General features: G+C 38.6%; 1 protein-coding gene across 1 annotated transcript in view; it reads left to right on the top strand.

The window, feature by feature from the left end:
- The first annotated feature begins 253 nt into the window (after positions 1–253).
- The window catches only part of lin28b (lin-28 homolog B (C. elegans)), a 55,477-nt gene continuing 38,188 nt past the window's right edge, over positions 254–17,542 (top strand). Inside the window, exons 1-2 of the mRNA XM_061986791.2 lie at positions 254–438; positions 887–1,053. Of these exons, the coding sequence (XP_061842775.1) occupies positions 429–438; positions 887–1,053 (177 nt within the window). The 5' untranslated portion in view covers positions 254–428. The remainder of the gene's footprint in view (positions 439–886; positions 1,054–17,542) is intronic.

Here is a 17,542-nt window from a genome sequence, read left to right as displayed (position 1 = left end):
TAACATAATGAGGGAAGAGTTGCTGGGTGGGTGTCAATCTGCTATTGACAAGGTCACGTGTCCTACGACGAGAACGGGCACAGCCAGCTTGACAGCCAATCAGAGCGCAGGAGCTAGGTGTAGGGGGCGGAGTCTGTGGAGAGAGAGTGAGCGTGGGTATGTCCAGGCGGGAGAGAGAGAGAGGGGGAGTGGGGGGTTACGCTAGCAGAGCAGAGGTGCAGCTTGCGAGGAGGCAAAAAAAAAAAAGGGGGTCTCGAAGGGTAGCGGAGAGGTAGACATGACACCGACACCCGGCGGAGCCGCACGATGCGAGCACCGCTGGTGAACGATGGGCACCGCGACGTCGGATTCATGGTGACCACCGCGGCCAGTGCTCGCACAAGAAGCTTCTCGTCTGCAACTTGGCCGCAGAAGGTCCGCGGGGAAACATGGCCGAAGGTTACTTATTTTCTCATTTTCATAAAAAAACAAATTCAACTATGGTATTTGTACGTCCTTAGAAACGTTCCATGTAGCGTCTTCCTTGTTGGAAATAGGTCCGCGTTTTGTTGGGTGAACAAGTGTGTAAAATGTGTGTTCAGGCGCCTTTCAGGCCAGCCAGTAAAGCTCGATTACCATGTGTACACCTGCCTTTTTCAACTGGTAACCGCCTAGAACGCCACACCTGGAGTGGGCTCCGGGTCCTCGACGTGTTTACAACAGAAGACAAACTTTTAAAAACCTGTTTTAAGAAAAAGTGAGAGGGTGGGGACATGTTTTTTTTTTTTTTTTTTAAATGAAAGATAGACTAAGTTTGGGAATTACGACCGCCCGTGAACCTCACATGAGCAAGAAGGACTATCTTCCACAATTCTAATTGAAATAAAATGGGCCTTTTATTTTGTAGGCGGGCCAGCCAGGTCCACTGACCAGGAGGACCGGACACGACCCCACGTCCTGTCAGGATCGGGCTTCTGCAAATGGTTCAACGTCCGCATGGGCTTTGGATTTATCTCTATGACCAGCAGCGAGGGGACCCCGGTCGACCCCCCTCTGGATGTTTTTGTGCACCAAGTAGGTGGACACACACACACACCCACACACACACACACACACACACTATTACTCTACTATTTTAAAAATGGTGATGCTCCAAGGCCCATGTGTTCACTCTCACCGCATCATGTTCTACACTAGACAACATGAGGCCCGGAAGACCCAAGCACGCTTTACTAGTATTTCCTCTCCCCGCCACATGCGTGAAGTGTAGTTTCCTCCTCCTTCCTCCTGCCTGCAGAGGGGAGGAGGCGAAAGTGTCTCCCAAACCCAACAACACTTGCTTCGGGATTCCCACGGGTGCTTGAAATTCTTCTCGCTGTTGACGTTTTTTCGGGACTTGAAAATAAGAAACGGACATTTATTTGCAGAGCAAGTAACTGCCCGACAGTACAAAAGTGGCTTGTGAAAAGGATGCGGCGGTGATGAAAATGTCCATAAAACTAACACGGTTTCTTTGTATTTCTCCTCCCATCTGCTGTTAAGCGGCACTCGCATACAACATGTTGCCATCTGTTTTGACGACGCAAAGGAATCAATTTGTATGGTGAAAAATGTCATTTAGTGTATAGCTTGAGGGTGCTGAAAAAGCTCGATTTCCATTCCTCACCCCACATCATTTATTGGTGTGAAAGTGATTTGGGCGCAGGAAACGGTTCAGAGTTGATTTGCATTTAATCGCATAATTTGATCTAATTTGATTTAATATATGTTTTTAAATGAATAAATCTGCATGTGTTTTGCATCAGAAAAGAGCCAGTCACAGTTGATTGGCATGTGTTTTTGGCATTATATCTATTGATATAAATATGTACAGTAATTGATTAATGTGTTAAGGCAGGGGTGTAAAACTTGCCGATTGTAACATTAATAAATTAAACATACATGTATAAGGATTAGTCGCATGATATTGTCACACGATTACCTATACATTTGATTAGTAAATGTACATTTTACCTAGACTGTAAGAAAAAAAAATCTGGATTTTGCGGTCAAAAAATGGCAGAATTTTACCATAAAATTTACAGTGAAATAGTTACTTTATTTCTATTACTATACTATACCTATTATTTATATTACTGTAAAATTATGGTGATTGAGCTGACAGCTTTTTGTTAGTTTTTTTTGCATAAAAAATATGGTTGCTGTTTTTATTACTGTAAATGTAAAAATGGTACACAACTTTTTTGTTACGGTAGGATTCTGAAGACTGAGCTGTTTTTAAAAGAAAATATTTTGTCACGTTTACAGTGTACAATTTGATGGATAACTTGCTTTGAAATCATGAGGCTAAGTAGATATTTACGTATGTTTTTACCCCCAAAAATGTTTCGAGTGTAAAATAATATAATATCTGTTGCATTATTAGATAGATAAAGTTTAAAAGATATTTTTTCCCCTGTCAAAATAAAAAAATAAAATGATAAATGACTTAATTGATGCATATTATTTCCAGGCTTTCACGGGCCATTCAAAATGATATGGCGGGCCAGATCTGGCCCCCGGGCCTTGAGTTTGATACCTCTGTGTTAAGGTGATGGAAAATCTTAAATGAATCAAGAAAGTGTTTAAAAAGCTTGAATTTGAGGTTCATGAACCATTTTTGTTTTTTGATGTGCCAATGTAAAGCAGCCATTTTGTGTTTGAATATATTGGCAAGGATGTGTAGTTGATCACAAAAAGAAAAACTGTTAATATTAGCATTACTAGGATAAACATGTTGTCATTTTTCATTGTTGGAAAAGCTTGAGCCATATAAGAATAATGTAATATTACAAGGAAAAATACTGTACAGGCCAAAAGTTAGGACACACCTTCTCAATTTAATGTGATTTCTTTATTTTCATGACTATTTACATTGTAGATTGTCACTGAAGGCATCAAAACTATCACACCTATGAAGTGAAAACCTTTTCAGGTGACTACATCTTGACGCTCATCGAGAGAATGCCAAGAGTGCGCAAAACAGTAATCGGAGCAAAGGGTGGCTTTTGAAGAAACTGTAATATAAAACATGTTTTCAGTCATTTCACCTTTTTTTGTTAAGTACATAACTCCACATGTGTTCATTCATAGTTGTGATGCCTTCAGTGACAATCTACAATGTAAATAGTCATGAAAATAAAGAAAACACATTGAATGAGAAGGTGTGTCCAAACTTTTCATAAGAATAATGTACAAATGTTATAAGAAAAAATATACAATTGTACACAAATTAAATGGCTACATTACTAGGCTGAATCTCTGAGTTAATCTTAGGACTGTTACAATCTTGTCACGTCACAATTTAATGTTTTAAAAATGATACTTCTTACTGTTATTTGTTTCTGCGCTTGAAAAGTTAAACGTTAGCGTTGATGACTCTAATATACATTTAGCCCACTTCACTGTGCTCAAACTGTGGTAAGTGTACCACTAATGGTACGCGGGCTCCATCTAGTGGTACGCCAAGAATCACACTGTTTTATTTTCCTATATTCAAACACAGTGTTAGTGTTCAAACTGTGTGTAATGTTAAAGTGGCCAAAACATTAAGTATTCTTGTTAAAAAAAAAACCTCAACCTTGTTTTTGATTAATACCTAGGCCTACACACTACTGTATTTTAATGTCGGTCGTCATGTTGGTACTTGGAGAGCATAGTGCTTTCTGAGGTGGTACTTGGTGGAAACAGTTTGAGAACCACCGCTGCAGATGTTATGATGTAAATTGTCCCATATTGGCAAGAGTCCCATGTAAAGAGGTATTTTTTCTATAGATATCAGAGCAGGCGGGAGGGCATAAAACGAGATAGGAATAACCCGCAGGGCTCCAGGCAGCAGTCTTGGCTCAACAGAGGGCAAGGCTGGCTGACAGCATATGCTAGAAATGGCCACATATGTACATTTGTCAATCTGTGATGTCACAAATGGCCCACTGTTTAAAAAAAAGACAGCGATTGATTGAAACTTTTATTAGTAGATTTCACAGTACAGTACATATTCCGTACAATTGACCACTAAATGGTAACACCTCAATAAGTTTTTCAACTTGTTAAAGTCGGGGTCCACAATTATCAGTTCATGGTAGTTCAGGGGCATCCAAAACTGTGTGCAAGCTCACACCCAAATACATTTACCTTGTGGTTTGACGCTTTGGTATTGTTTAAGATGATTATCCAACATTATAACTAGAGATGTCTGATAATATCGGCCAATAAATACTTTAAAATGTAATATCGGAAATGATCGGTATCTGTTTCAAAAAGTAAAATGTATGACTTTTTAAAACGCCGCTGTACGGAGTGGTACACGGACGTAGGGAGAAGTACAGAGCGGCAATAAACCTTAAAGGCACTGCCTTTGCGTGCCGGCCCAATCACATAGTATCTGCGGTTTTTCACACACACAAGTGAATGCCATGCATACTTGGTCAACAGCCATACAGGTCACGCTGAGGGTGGCCGAATAAACGACTTTAACACTGTTACAAATATGCGCCACATTGTGAACCCACACCAAACAAGAATGACGAACACATTTCGGGAGAACATCCGCACCGTAACACAACATAAACACAACAGAACAAATACCCAGAACCCCTTGCAGCACTAACTCTTCCGGGACACTACAATATACACCCCCTACTTCCCCCACCTCAACCCAAACCCCGCCCACCTCAACCTCCTCATGCTCTCTCAAGGAGAGCATGTCCCAAATTCCAAGCTGCTGTTTTGAGGCATGTTAAAAAAAATAATGCACTTTGTGACTTCAATAATAAATATGGCAGTGCCATGTGGGCATTTTTTTCCCCATAGCTTGAGTTGATTTATTTTGGAAAACCTTGTTACATTGTTTAATGCATCCAGCGGGTCATCACAACAAAATTAGTCATAATAATGTGTTAATTCCACGACTGTATATATCGGTATCGGTTGATATCGGAATCGGTAATTAAGAGTTGGGGAATATCGGATATCGGCAAAAAAGCCATTATCGGACATCTCTAATTGTAACATTTAAGTCAGAAAAGAGGAAACATCACAGGTCCCATTAAGGTTTGTGTGGACATTAATCAGTTAAATTTGAAATGATGATCGTTTTTTGAAAAGCCACAACTCTATTCTCATAACCTTTTAACTTTTTCCCACATAACTTAACATTATTCCTATGACTTTATTCTCATAATTGTTTTACTTTCTTCTTTTAACACGAGGACTTTTGTATCGTAACATGACGACTTTATTTGAGTAACAGCTGTTAAGATTACGACTTTACTCTTGTACCATTGCAACGTTATTCTCATAACATTACGACTACATTCTGTTAACATCACAACTTTATTTTCGAAACGGCATACCGTATTTTTCGGAGTATAAGTCGCACCGGAGTATAAGTCGCACATGCCGAAAATGCATTATAAAGAAGGAAAAAAACATATATAAGTCGCACTGGAGCCCGACCAAACTATGAAAAAAAACTGCGACTTATAGTCCGAAAAATACGGTAACTTTATTCTTGTAATGTCGCAACTTTATTTTTGTAACATTACAATCTTTTTTTTCCCCAGGCCTTGGCAATACAGGGGTGTCAAACTCATTTTAGCTCAGGGGCCGCATGGAGGAAAATCATGGCATTAAAACTAAAAAATAAAGACAACTTCAGATTGTTTTCTATGTCTTACTTTGGCCAAAAATAGAACAAACACATTCTGAAAATATTACAATAAAAATATAGAAAAAAATAACAGCAGCGGTAAAATCTAGATCCATGAAGGGAAGAAGAAAGTGAATGAATGTTTATAACTGAATACAATTACATATGCATAAAAAATTATTTTCTTTTGTATTATTTAAAAAAATGAATGAAGTATTGTTTATGACAACTTTTTTCCAAAACACAATATAGAATGTGAGATACAACAGGATAATGCATATATTTATCATTTGTTTTCAAAACGCTTACACAAAAGTGGGACCCCAAAGATTTACTGTGGGACCCCATTTTTATGACTTGATGGGGTCCATGGGACCCCATTTTGATAATTCCTAGCGCCAACACCGATGGAGTATTGGTGTGTGCAAAACAGCAGCAGGCGGCTGTGGCCTGCGGGCTGGTTCTAATTCTAATCAAAAATCATCCCAGGGGACATAGATCATTCATTCAAATTAGAATGTTGCTAAGATAAACATGCAGTGTATGCAGTGCCATTTCAAACTACTAGTTTTTGATCAAATAAAAGCTAAACTTTTTGAATGATCCATTTCTTTAAAAAGTAGAGACGAAATTGGGAAAAAAAATCATATATCAAATTTTTGGTGGAAAAAAAAATCTAACATTTTATATTTAGGCCATATCGCCTATGTGTCAAAGTGAAGGCCCAATTTTGTCTCTACTTTTTAAAGAAATGGATCATTCAAAAAGTTTTGATTTTATTTGATCAAAAACTAGTAGTTTGAAATGGCACTGCATGTTAATCTTAGCAAAATTCTAATTTCTGCAAAGAGGGTTCTTTTCAAAACACTTATAAATTGGACTTTTGATAGAATAATTTTCAAAAAACTAAGTAGCTAACACATATTTACTGTGATGCTTTTGCTTATATGATAATATGTATACAACAAACGTCTGGGGACTACAGGCGGAAATTAGCCTTTGGCTAAAACCTGACATATTTACATATTATATATACAGTACAGGCCAAAAGTTTGGACACACCTTCTCCTTTCAATGAGTTTTCTTTATTTGCATGACTATTTACATTGTAGATTGTCACTGAAGGCATCAAAACTATGACACCTGTGAAGTGAAAACCCTTTCAGGTGACTACCTCTTGAAGCCCATTGAGAGAATGCCAAGAGTGTGCAAAGCAGTAATCAGAGCAACTATTTGAAGGAACTACAATTTAAAACATGTTTTCAGTTATTTCACCTTTTTTTTTTTAAGTACATAACTCCACATGTGTTCATTCATAGTTTTGATGCCTTCAGTGACAATCTACAATGTAAATAGTCATGAAAATAAAGAAAACGCATTGAATGAGAAGGTGTGTCCAAACTTTAGGCCTGTACTGTATGTTCATTAATATGTGCTGCCCCTATTTTAAATAAAGAATTGAACAAAATATGCATTGTCCGAATCAAATAAAAAAAATCAATATAAAACTTCCCATGGCAGGCACAACTTCAATCTTGAATAAAATTATTTTGTAAATAAAAATCTACAATTGAGAGATCTCTATAGTTTAGTAAGTGGATAAACGCAAGCTTTTTCACGGTTTGGGCACCACATCCTTAGCGCTTTAGTTATCGTTTTCCACTGTGCTTCTTTCTCATCATACCTGGTGCCTAGTGTAAATTATTCCACAATAGTAAGTTGCTTTTTAGCGGGTGTTTGTCGTTATGTTCTTGTTGCATTGCTCCCCCACACGGCTGGATGTTTCTGTTTCAAATACTGGAATAAATTTGTTGTGCTGCTGCCTTTTTTTTTTTTTTTTATAGACAAACTTTGCAGCATGCAGTCATTTGTTCCACGCTCGCTGCCACAAAATCGAACCATTGACGACGACTATTCTTTTCTTTGGAACAAACATCTTGCTCTCGTTTGTGTTAGCACAGGCCTGGGCAATTATTTTGAATCAGAGAAAAAAATGTGTCTGGGGGCCGGTATATCTGATTTTTAGGAACACTAATAAAAAACCTCACGATAATGTCTGATTGAATGTAAGGCTGCAGCTAACGATTATTTTTCTATCGATTAATCTATAGATTATTTTTTCGATTAATCGGTTAATCTATAGATTATTTTTTCGATTAATCTATAGATTATTTTTCCTTTTACCGATTATTTTTTTTATTTAAAATGAAGATGAAAAAATAAATTTAGGCCAGTTTTTTCAAAAGGCATGACTTATTTACAAAAAAAAAAGTATGGCCACTCAGTCAACATTGACAACAACATGACAAAATATTCTGTAACAATGTAAACATTTAAAACTTTTAACATTTAACAAAATTAAAAGTAGCTTATTTGCTTTTTAATGTGCAAATATAAAAGTAAACATCCAGTGCAAATCTTAATATTCTGCAATAGTATAAGCATTTCAAAAGTAAAAGTATTGCTTATTTTGCTTTAAAATGTACACAAATAAAGATAAACATCCAATACAAAAAAGTGCAAAACGAAATATTCTGTAACAGTGTAAACATTTCAACAAAAGTAAAATTATTGCTTATTTTGCTTAGTAACACAACAATGATAGTATGATTAAAGTGAAAGTTAATTGTTGGTTTGTACATAGTATATGTAACTGTTAATGTTGTAAAAGGTATTTGCACAACTAATTAACGTTAGCGTCTTTGTAAACACTGAACAGGCACGCCAAACGCGCCTCTCAGAGCGAAACGGTGTTTTAGTTTATGAATTTACAACACAGATACAAATGACACATTCATGTTTTTGTGTAATGATGACAACGTATACTCACGCGGACGATTGACTAGTTGATGGTGATGGCAAGAACGCTGTCGGGTGTTTTCTTTTCAAATGTTCCTTCATAGCCGTTGTGCTGCTATGATAGGCCATTTCCGCTCGACACAGTGTGCATACAACAACTGTCAAGTGTTTTGCTTTTTTCGCTGTGCTTATCCCACACTTGAAGGGATATACCAATGCTAAATGTGGCTTCTGGATTTCACTCAAAAGACCAGACCGTAGTTACTTTTTCCTTTTATTTTCCTTTAGTTTGCAACAGTTTTTCCAACAAAGAAACAGTTTCTTTTTTCTTCTTTAGTCTTTTTAGCAGTCTTTAGCAGTGTTAGTAGACTTTAGTAGACTTTAGTTTCTTTAGCTGTTATTAGCTGTCTTTAGTAGCCTTTAGTAGCCTTTAGCTTCTTTAGTAGGTGAAAAACCTTTAAGGACAAAACACCACAAGATTAACATGCTGTAAAAAATCAATCAATTATCAATCCCATAATTTACAATTATTAATTAGGCAATCAAACTCTTAACCATTAAACAAGTGCAAGAAAATGGACACATCTTTTCCCTTTAAGTTAAAACAGATTTTAAATAAATTGTCTCAACATAAATGCACCAAGATACATATAAAATACATTTAAACCCAGAAACACAATAGATAAATGCAGCAGAAAACCCAATATGCAAATACATAAAGAGAACTAAAGTGCAATCTTACCGGCTGTCCGTTCAGCTATTGGTTTTGGTACACTTTTGGCACAACTCTGGGTTTTCTGTAACGAACTAAACCTTTTTCCACTCTGCACTGGCGTCTTTTGTACTCCTTGATTTGACACAGCGGTCTAATTACCGGGCTCGCGCACCAGCAGATGAGACGGGAGCGCGCCGCGTTATACCTGCGCGTGAACGTAAACTGATCGGTTCTGATCATATAAGCCGACTGGCCGAAATAATGCCGAATTATATACATTTCCTGGGGTTGCGTAGGTGAATAGGGATGCGGATGTGCTCTAAGATAAAATATAATTTTATTAAGTGGGGTTTGGCTGGTTGCTCAGCAGCCACGGTTGCGAGCTCGCGCGTCAGCTGACGAGACAGCTGTTCGCCGCTACAACATTATTAGGCCGTTTATTGAAATACTCCCACACTTTTGACGACTTTTGGCGTGCTTTTTTCCCCTCGCTCGCACCGCTCGCATCGTCTGCTTTGCGCTCCGCCATGACGGTAGTGTGACGTAAATATGCGACGCATCGCCGCACAAAAACGGCGTCGACATATTTACGTAACCGATGACGTCGACTACGTCGACGCGTCGTTTCAGCCTTAATTGAATGCTAAAAACGTTATGACAGACCGCCTTAAAAAAACGAATGGAATTTTAAATTTTTTTTAGTGAATGATACACCCAGAATGTACATAAAAAATAAAGAATGTGTGCTTTACAATATTAACTATGAACGATAAAACACTGAATATTGACAACATATGAATGTCACACCCCCTCTCGATCGACATTTTTACAATAAAGCGAAACGCAACAAAAATGCAACAAACACAGTGAAATATGAACACGAAGGGTAAAAAATAAACCCCACCTACAATCTGATATATCTGTCACCATCTTGAACTCTAACTTATAATAATAATTCACCCCTATACAATATCCTACCCTAATACCCTACTGTGCAATATTACCCTTCGAGTGCAATACATCCAACACTAATTGTTATTTATTACTCCGGTACTCTTGTCTTGTTCTGTATATTGTACAGTATTTTGTATTTCTATAGTGTTTTGTATATTGTACAGGAGTGCCTATTATTTTTATTGGATAGTAGTCTGTTTATTTAAATTCTTAGTTTTTTTCTTTATTACCTCTTGTGTAATTTAGTTTTACCCCATATTTGTTCCCACTACCGCACCTTAAATTGGAGTCCTTAATCTCATTATATGCAAATATAATGACAATAAAGTCTATATTCTATTCTATTCTAACTGATACATCACTAAGCTGTAGAACTATGTTGTAAAAATCTCCTTCGCGTCTGTCCCTGACACCGGCATTTCAGGCTCTGGAAACACTCTGTGGAAACCCTCCCCACCCACACTGCTTGGTGCCTCGTCTGAGCTGCTGGGACTTAGATTACCATAGTAACTAATTAGATTACCATAGTAACTAATTAGATTACCATAGTAACTAGTATATCATGCAAAAGTGCAGATGCCAACCTTTTGAAATACTTTGTATAGTTCAAGACTTTACGGTATTTTGAAAACATCACTGCACATCACAATGGCAGCTACAGTTTCCATCGTAAAGATCTTAAAAAAATGTTATGGGAATGTCTGGCGGGCCAGATTGAAAAGCTTAACGAAGACTGTCTTGATTTGCCCAAGTCTGTGTTAGCATTAGCCATGATGTGCTATGTGTGTGTGAATCTCCCCAAAGAAATAAAAGGCTAGGGCAGAAGCTACGGAAGCTCCTTTGGGCAAGAAGTATGCTAGACCTACACTGCAAAAAGTCAGTGTTCAAAAACAAGAAAGAAAAAAAAAAAAATTAGGGGTATTTTATTTGAACTAAGCAAAATAATCTGCCAATAGAACATGAAAATTCGGCTTGTCAAGACTTTCCAAAACAAGTAAAATTAGCTAACCTCAATGAACCCAAAAATACCTTTTAAAATAAGTATATTCTCACTAATAACAAGTAGGGATGTCCCGATCCAGGTTTTTGCACTTCCGATCCGATACCGATGTTGTTTTTGCACTTCCGATCCGATACCGATACTGGCCTATCTGAGCATGTATTAAAGTTTAAAGTTATTTAGCCTACTTAGTCGTCAGAATCATGTTGAAAAGGGTTTTAGTACTCTTGATAACAACTAGCCAGCTGAATTAGGGGAGTTTGAATAATACACAATGGTTGGTAACAAGAAACTGACCTGTTTATTCAAGGATAAACACACAATAGACAAAATTATACATGACAAACAGAAATGGCATCATTGAACTAGGGCTGGGCGATATGGCCTTTTTTTAATATTGTGATATTTTAAGGCCATATCGCGACACACGATATATATCTCAATATTTTGCCTTAGCCTTGAATGAACACTTGATGCATATAATCACAGCAGTATGATGATTCTATGTGTCTACATTAAAACATTCTTTTTCATACTGCATTAATATATGCTCATTTTAAACTTTCATGCAGAGAAGGAAATCACAACTAAAAAAATCACTATTTTTTTCATACGGTGTTGATGTGGAAATGTTTGCCTCTGCATTTTGATGGTGTGGGCGTGTGGCACCGAATGGAGATAAGCGTCTCGACAGACGTTACAATATTTGAACAATGATGATGAAAACTGTTTTCTCTGTCGTGTCCGTGTGTCGAAAATTGTTATGCGCTTATTTTTTTATTTGATTTTGTGCGTGGCATAGATTTGCCGTGCGCAGAGGACGCTTGAGTAGTGCGCAATTGCACAGGCGCGCACCTTAGAGGGAACGTTGCTCGCACGGCTGCGCTAGCATCACAGCTAACGTTCCCCATGCTGCTACCTCTCTGCTCGGGGAGGACGTATACGTATGTGACGTGTGACGTGACAGTATGTGACGTGTGTAAGAAGGTGCGCTTGCTGTCTGTGAGAGGGAGACACAGGAAAGAGTGAGAAGAGCCTGTCGTGTAATGCCAGCATCTAAAAGCAACTGCGTGAGAATCCACAGACCTGTGGATGTGTTGAAGGTGTGCTGGAAAATGCGGAACGGAAATTAGGGAGCAGCAGAAAAGTGGAATGTATTATTTAAATCGGACCGGAGTTTTTTTAAAACTGGATCTGGATTGACATTTACCCATGCCTTGCCGATACGCATTTTTTGGCAATTATCGGCGGCCGATCCGATCCAAATATCGGATCGGGTCATCCCTAATAACAAGTGCACATTTCTTGGTAGAAAAACAAATGAGACCTTTTTGCTCAATATGTTGAAAAATATTCTTAAATTACGTACCGTATTTTTCGGAGTATAAGTCGCTCCGGAGTATAAGTCGCAGCGGCCGAAAATGCATAATAAAGAAGGAAAAAAACATATATAAGTCACATTTTTGGGGGAAATGAATTTGATAAAACCCAACACCAAGAATAGACATTTGAAAGGCAATTTAAAATAAATAAAGAATAGTGAACAACAGGCTGAATAAGTGTACGTTATATGAGGCATAAATAACCAACTGAGAACGTGCCTGGTATGTTAACGTAACATATTATGGTAAGAGTCATTCAAATAACTATAACATATAGAACATGCTATACGTTTACCAAACAATCTGTCACTCCTAATCGCTAAATCCGATGAAATCTTATACGTCTAGTCTCTTACGTGAATGAGCTAAATAATATTATTTGATATTTTACGGTAATGTGTTAATAATTTCACACATAAGCCGCTCCTGAGTATAAGTCGCACCCCCGGCCAAACTATAAAAAAAACTGCGACTTATAGTCCGAAAAATACGGTAAATGTTAGTGCCATTATCTTGACATAATGATATGCGCTGGGCATCATGATTTTTTTTTTTTCATGCTTGAAGTAAGAAATGATTACTTTAAAAAAGTAGTTTTATACTTGTGAGTGTTGATGACACAGCTTTGCATCAGTTGATATTCTAGTTTCAAGCATGTTTTACTCAATATAGGTCATCAAATCTCAGCAACAAGCTGTAATATCTTACTGAGATCATTTAGGACCAAAACCCTTAAAAGAAGTAAAACTCTCGAACATAAAATCTGCTTAGTGAGAAGAATTATCTTATCAGACAGAAAATAAGCAAATATCACCCTTATTTGAGATATTTAATCTCACTTAGATTTCAGTTTTTGCAGTGTACGGAAGCTTCTTTGGGCAAGAAGTATGCCAGACCTACACTGCAAAAAGTCAGTGTTCAAAAACAAAATATTTTTTACAAAAATTAGGGGTATTTTACTTGAACTAAGCAAAATTATCTGCCAATAGAACAAGAAAATTCGGCTTGTCAAAACTTTCCAAAACAAGTAAAATTAGCTAACCTCAATGAACCCAAAAATACCTTAAAATAAGTATATTCTCACTAATAACAAGTGCACTTTTCTTAGTAGAAAAACAAATGAGACCTTTTTGCTCATTGTGTTGAAAAATATTCTTAAATTAAGTAAATATTGATATGCGCTCGGCAGCATGATTTTTTTTTCATGCTTGAAGTAATGATTACTTTAAAAAAGTAATTTTATACTTGTGAGTGTTGATGACGCAGCTTTGCAACAGTTGATATTCTAGTTTCAAGGATGTTTTACTCAATATAGGTCATCAAATCTCAGCAACAAGCTGTAATATCTTACTGAGATCATTTAGGACCAAAACCCTTAAAAGAAATAAAACACTTGAACGTAAAATCTGCTTAGTGAGAAGAATTATCTTATCAGACAGAAGATAAGCAAATATCACTCTTATTTGAGGTATTTAATCTTACTTATATTTCTGTTTTTGAAGTGTAGAAGAGGAACACATTGATTTGTTAGTTTTTCGTTACATTGTCTGCAGCAAAAAGCTTGAATTTATCTATAAAATCAATTTATTGCTCATGCCTACTTTTCCCCCATTTTTATGTCTATGTGGCCCTAATATCCTTCAGTAATAAGGTGCTTGACCTTTCGTCGCTTCACATACGTAGCTTATTTGTGTCGACTTACAGACAGATGGAGTTCATCCCCCTGGTCGTATCGTCGACGTATTTTGAAGCCAATCTTACTGCATCCTATTTCCTGTGTTAAATTGCCCCTTTTACGGCCTTGTTTTTAACGCGGCAAGTGGAAAGAGAGAGGCAAAAAAGGATGACGAGCTGCAGTTTGCCAGTTCATTTTTGATTTGCTCTGCTCTTTTGTTTTGTGCTTAATGGGCAAGACGTGTTGTGTGGTCATATTATCCCAGATGAATTGTGAAATGCGTGTTATCTATATAGCACCTTTTTTATGACGACAAAGCTTATATTGTAGGATAGTACTTTACCTATGGAAACCTTTCAACTCTTTTTTTTTTGTGAGGGAACACACCTTGGATGGAATCAAGACTTGGATGCATTCACGTTGAAACATCACCCTCTGCACCCCCACTGCAGTGGCTCTTCGTATGGCGCGTGTTTCTAAAAATGGAAAGAAGGTCCAGTGAGAGTAGCATGTCGCGTCCATATTATGATGAATGCATATAATCAGCCCGTGTTGCTTCCGTTACAATAATTGTGATTTATAGGTTTACTCACTATAACGGCTGTTCCTGTCACTCGGTACATTGCATTCGGAAAGGAATGTTCTACCATAGAACCGCTTAGTGTGCATGGTAGTAAGCACACCTGCACAATCCAAGGACAGAGCTGTGGCAAACATATTACCTTTATAAAGCTTTCTGGAAACTGACATTTTATCCCGATCATGATTTCTTGGCCAGAATTCAAAAAAGGTATGTCAATTAAATATTGTACATTATTTCTGAGTAACATCCAGAGCAAATAGAAGAAGAATGTTTCACTGTGTGACAAAGTGTTTTTCAACCTTTTTTGAGCCAAGGCACATTTTTTGCGTTGTAAAAATCCGGAGGCACACCGCCAGCAGAAATGATTAAAAGACGAAACTCAGTCGACAGTAAAAAGTCGTTGTCGTAATTGTTGGATATATTCACTATTATGTTAGATCCACTATGGACTGGACTTTCACAATATTATGCTCATACTTGCCCACTGTCCCGATTTTTCCGGGAGACTCCCGAATTTCAGTGCCCCTCCCGAAAATCTCCCAGGGCAATCATTCTCCCGAATTTCTCCCGATTTTCACCCGGACAACAATATTAAAGGCCTACTGAAACCCACTACTACCGACCACGCAGTCTGATAGTTTATATATCAATGATGAAATCTTAACATTGCAACACATGCCAATACGGCCGGGTTAGCTTACTAAAGTGCAATTTTAAATTTCGCGCAAAATATCCTGCTGAAAACGTCTCGGTATGATGACGCCTGCGCGTGACGTCACGGATTGTAGAGGACATTTTGGGACAGCATGGTGGCCAGCTATTAAGTCGTCTGTTTTCATCGCAAAATTCCACAGTATTCTGGACATCTGTGTTGGTGAATCTTTTGCAATTTGTTCAATGAACAATGGAGACCGCAAAGAAGAAAGCTGTAGGTGGGAAGCGGTGTATTGCGGCAGGTGTTGTGCCGGATAACGCACCCCCGCCGTAGAATGCACCCCCCAACTGTTGTGCCGGATAACACAGCCGGTGTTTCATTGTTTACATTCCCGAAAGATGACATTCAAGCTTTACCATTGGCCTGTGGAGAACTGGGACAACAGAGACTCTTACCAGGAGGACTTTGAGTTGGATACGCAGACGCGGTACCGTGAGTACGCATGCTGCTGCGGCTTCCAAACATTTGATCGCTTGCCCGTACGTGCGTGCCGCTATGTGCATGTCACGTACGTAACTTTGGGGAAATATATGTGCTGTATGAACTTTGGGGAGGTGAGCGGTACTTTGGGCTGTGGGATTGAGTGTGTTGTGCAGGTGTTTAAATTGTATTGGCGGGCTATATGGACGGGAGGGGGGAGGTGTTTGTTATGCGGGATTAATTTGTGGCATATTAAATATAAGCCTGGTTGTGTTGTGGCTAATAGAGTATATATATGTCTTGTGTTTATTTACTGTTTTAGTCATTCCCAGCTGAATATCAGGTCCCACCCGCCTCTCACAGCATCTTCCCTATCTGAATCGCTCCCACTGCCCTCTAGTCCTTCACTCTCACTTTCCTCATCCACGAATCTTCCATCCTCTCTCAAATTAATGGGGAAATCGTCGCTTTCTCGTTCCGAATCGCTCTCGCTGCTGGTGGCCATGATTGTTAACAATGTGCAGATGTGAGGAGCTCCACAACCTGTGACGTCGCGCGCATATCGTCTGCTACTTCCGGTACAGGCAAGGCTTTTTTATCAGCGACCAAAAGTTGCGAACTTCATCGTCGATGTTCTCTACTAAATCCTTTCAGCAAAAATATGGCAATATTGCGAAATGATCAAGTATGACACATAAAATGGACCTGTTATCCCTGTTTAAATAAGAAAATCGCATTTCAGTAGGCCTTTAGGGGCGTTCCATGATGGCACTGCCTTTAGCGTCCTCTACAACCTGTCGACGCGTCCGCTTTTTCACCATACAAACAGCGTGCCGGCCCAGTCACATGTTGTATGCGGCTTCTGCACACACACAAAAGTGACTGCAAGACATACTTGGTCAACAGCCATACAGGTCACACTGAGGGTGGCCGTATAAACAACTTTAACACTGTTGCAAATATGCGCCACACTGTGAACCCGCACCAAACAAGAATGACAAACACATTTCGGGAGAACATCCACACCGTAACACAACATAAACACAACAGAACAAATACCCAGAATCCCTTGCATACCTAACTCTTCCGGGCTACAATATACACCCCCGCTACCACCAAACCCCGCCCAACTCAACCCCCCCCCCCCCCCCCCCCATCCCAATCTCCCAAATTCGAAGGTCTCAAGGTTGGCAAGTATGATTATGCTAGACCCACTCGACGTCCATTGCACCGGTCTCCCTAGAGGTTTCCAAGGTTTCTCATTGTCATCCCACTGGGTTGAGTTTTTCTTTGCCCTGATGTGGGATCTGAACCGAGGATGTCGTTGTGGCTTGTGCAGCCCTTTGAGACACTTGTGATTTAGGGCTATATAAATAAACATTGATTGATTGATTGATATGACTTTAAACCATAACCAAGCATGCATCACCGTAGCTCTTGTCTCAAAGTAGGTGTACTGTCACCACCTGTCACATCACGCCGTGACTTATTTTGAGTTTTTGGGCCGTTTTCCTGTGTGTCGTGTTTTAGTTCTTGTCTTGCGCTCCTATTTTGGTGGCTTTTTCTCTTTTTTTTGGTGTTTTCCTGTAGCAGTTCCATGTCTTCCTTTTGAGTGATATTTCCCGCATCTA

Source organism: Nerophis lumbriciformis, linkage group LG26 (assembly GCF_033978685.3).
Source record: "Nerophis lumbriciformis linkage group LG26, RoL_Nlum_v2.1, whole genome shotgun sequence".
In the NCBI taxonomy this organism is placed as follows: Eukaryota; Metazoa; Chordata; class Actinopteri; order Syngnathiformes; family Syngnathidae; genus Nerophis; species Nerophis lumbriciformis.
This window is presented reverse-complemented; position numbering and strand designations above follow the sequence as displayed.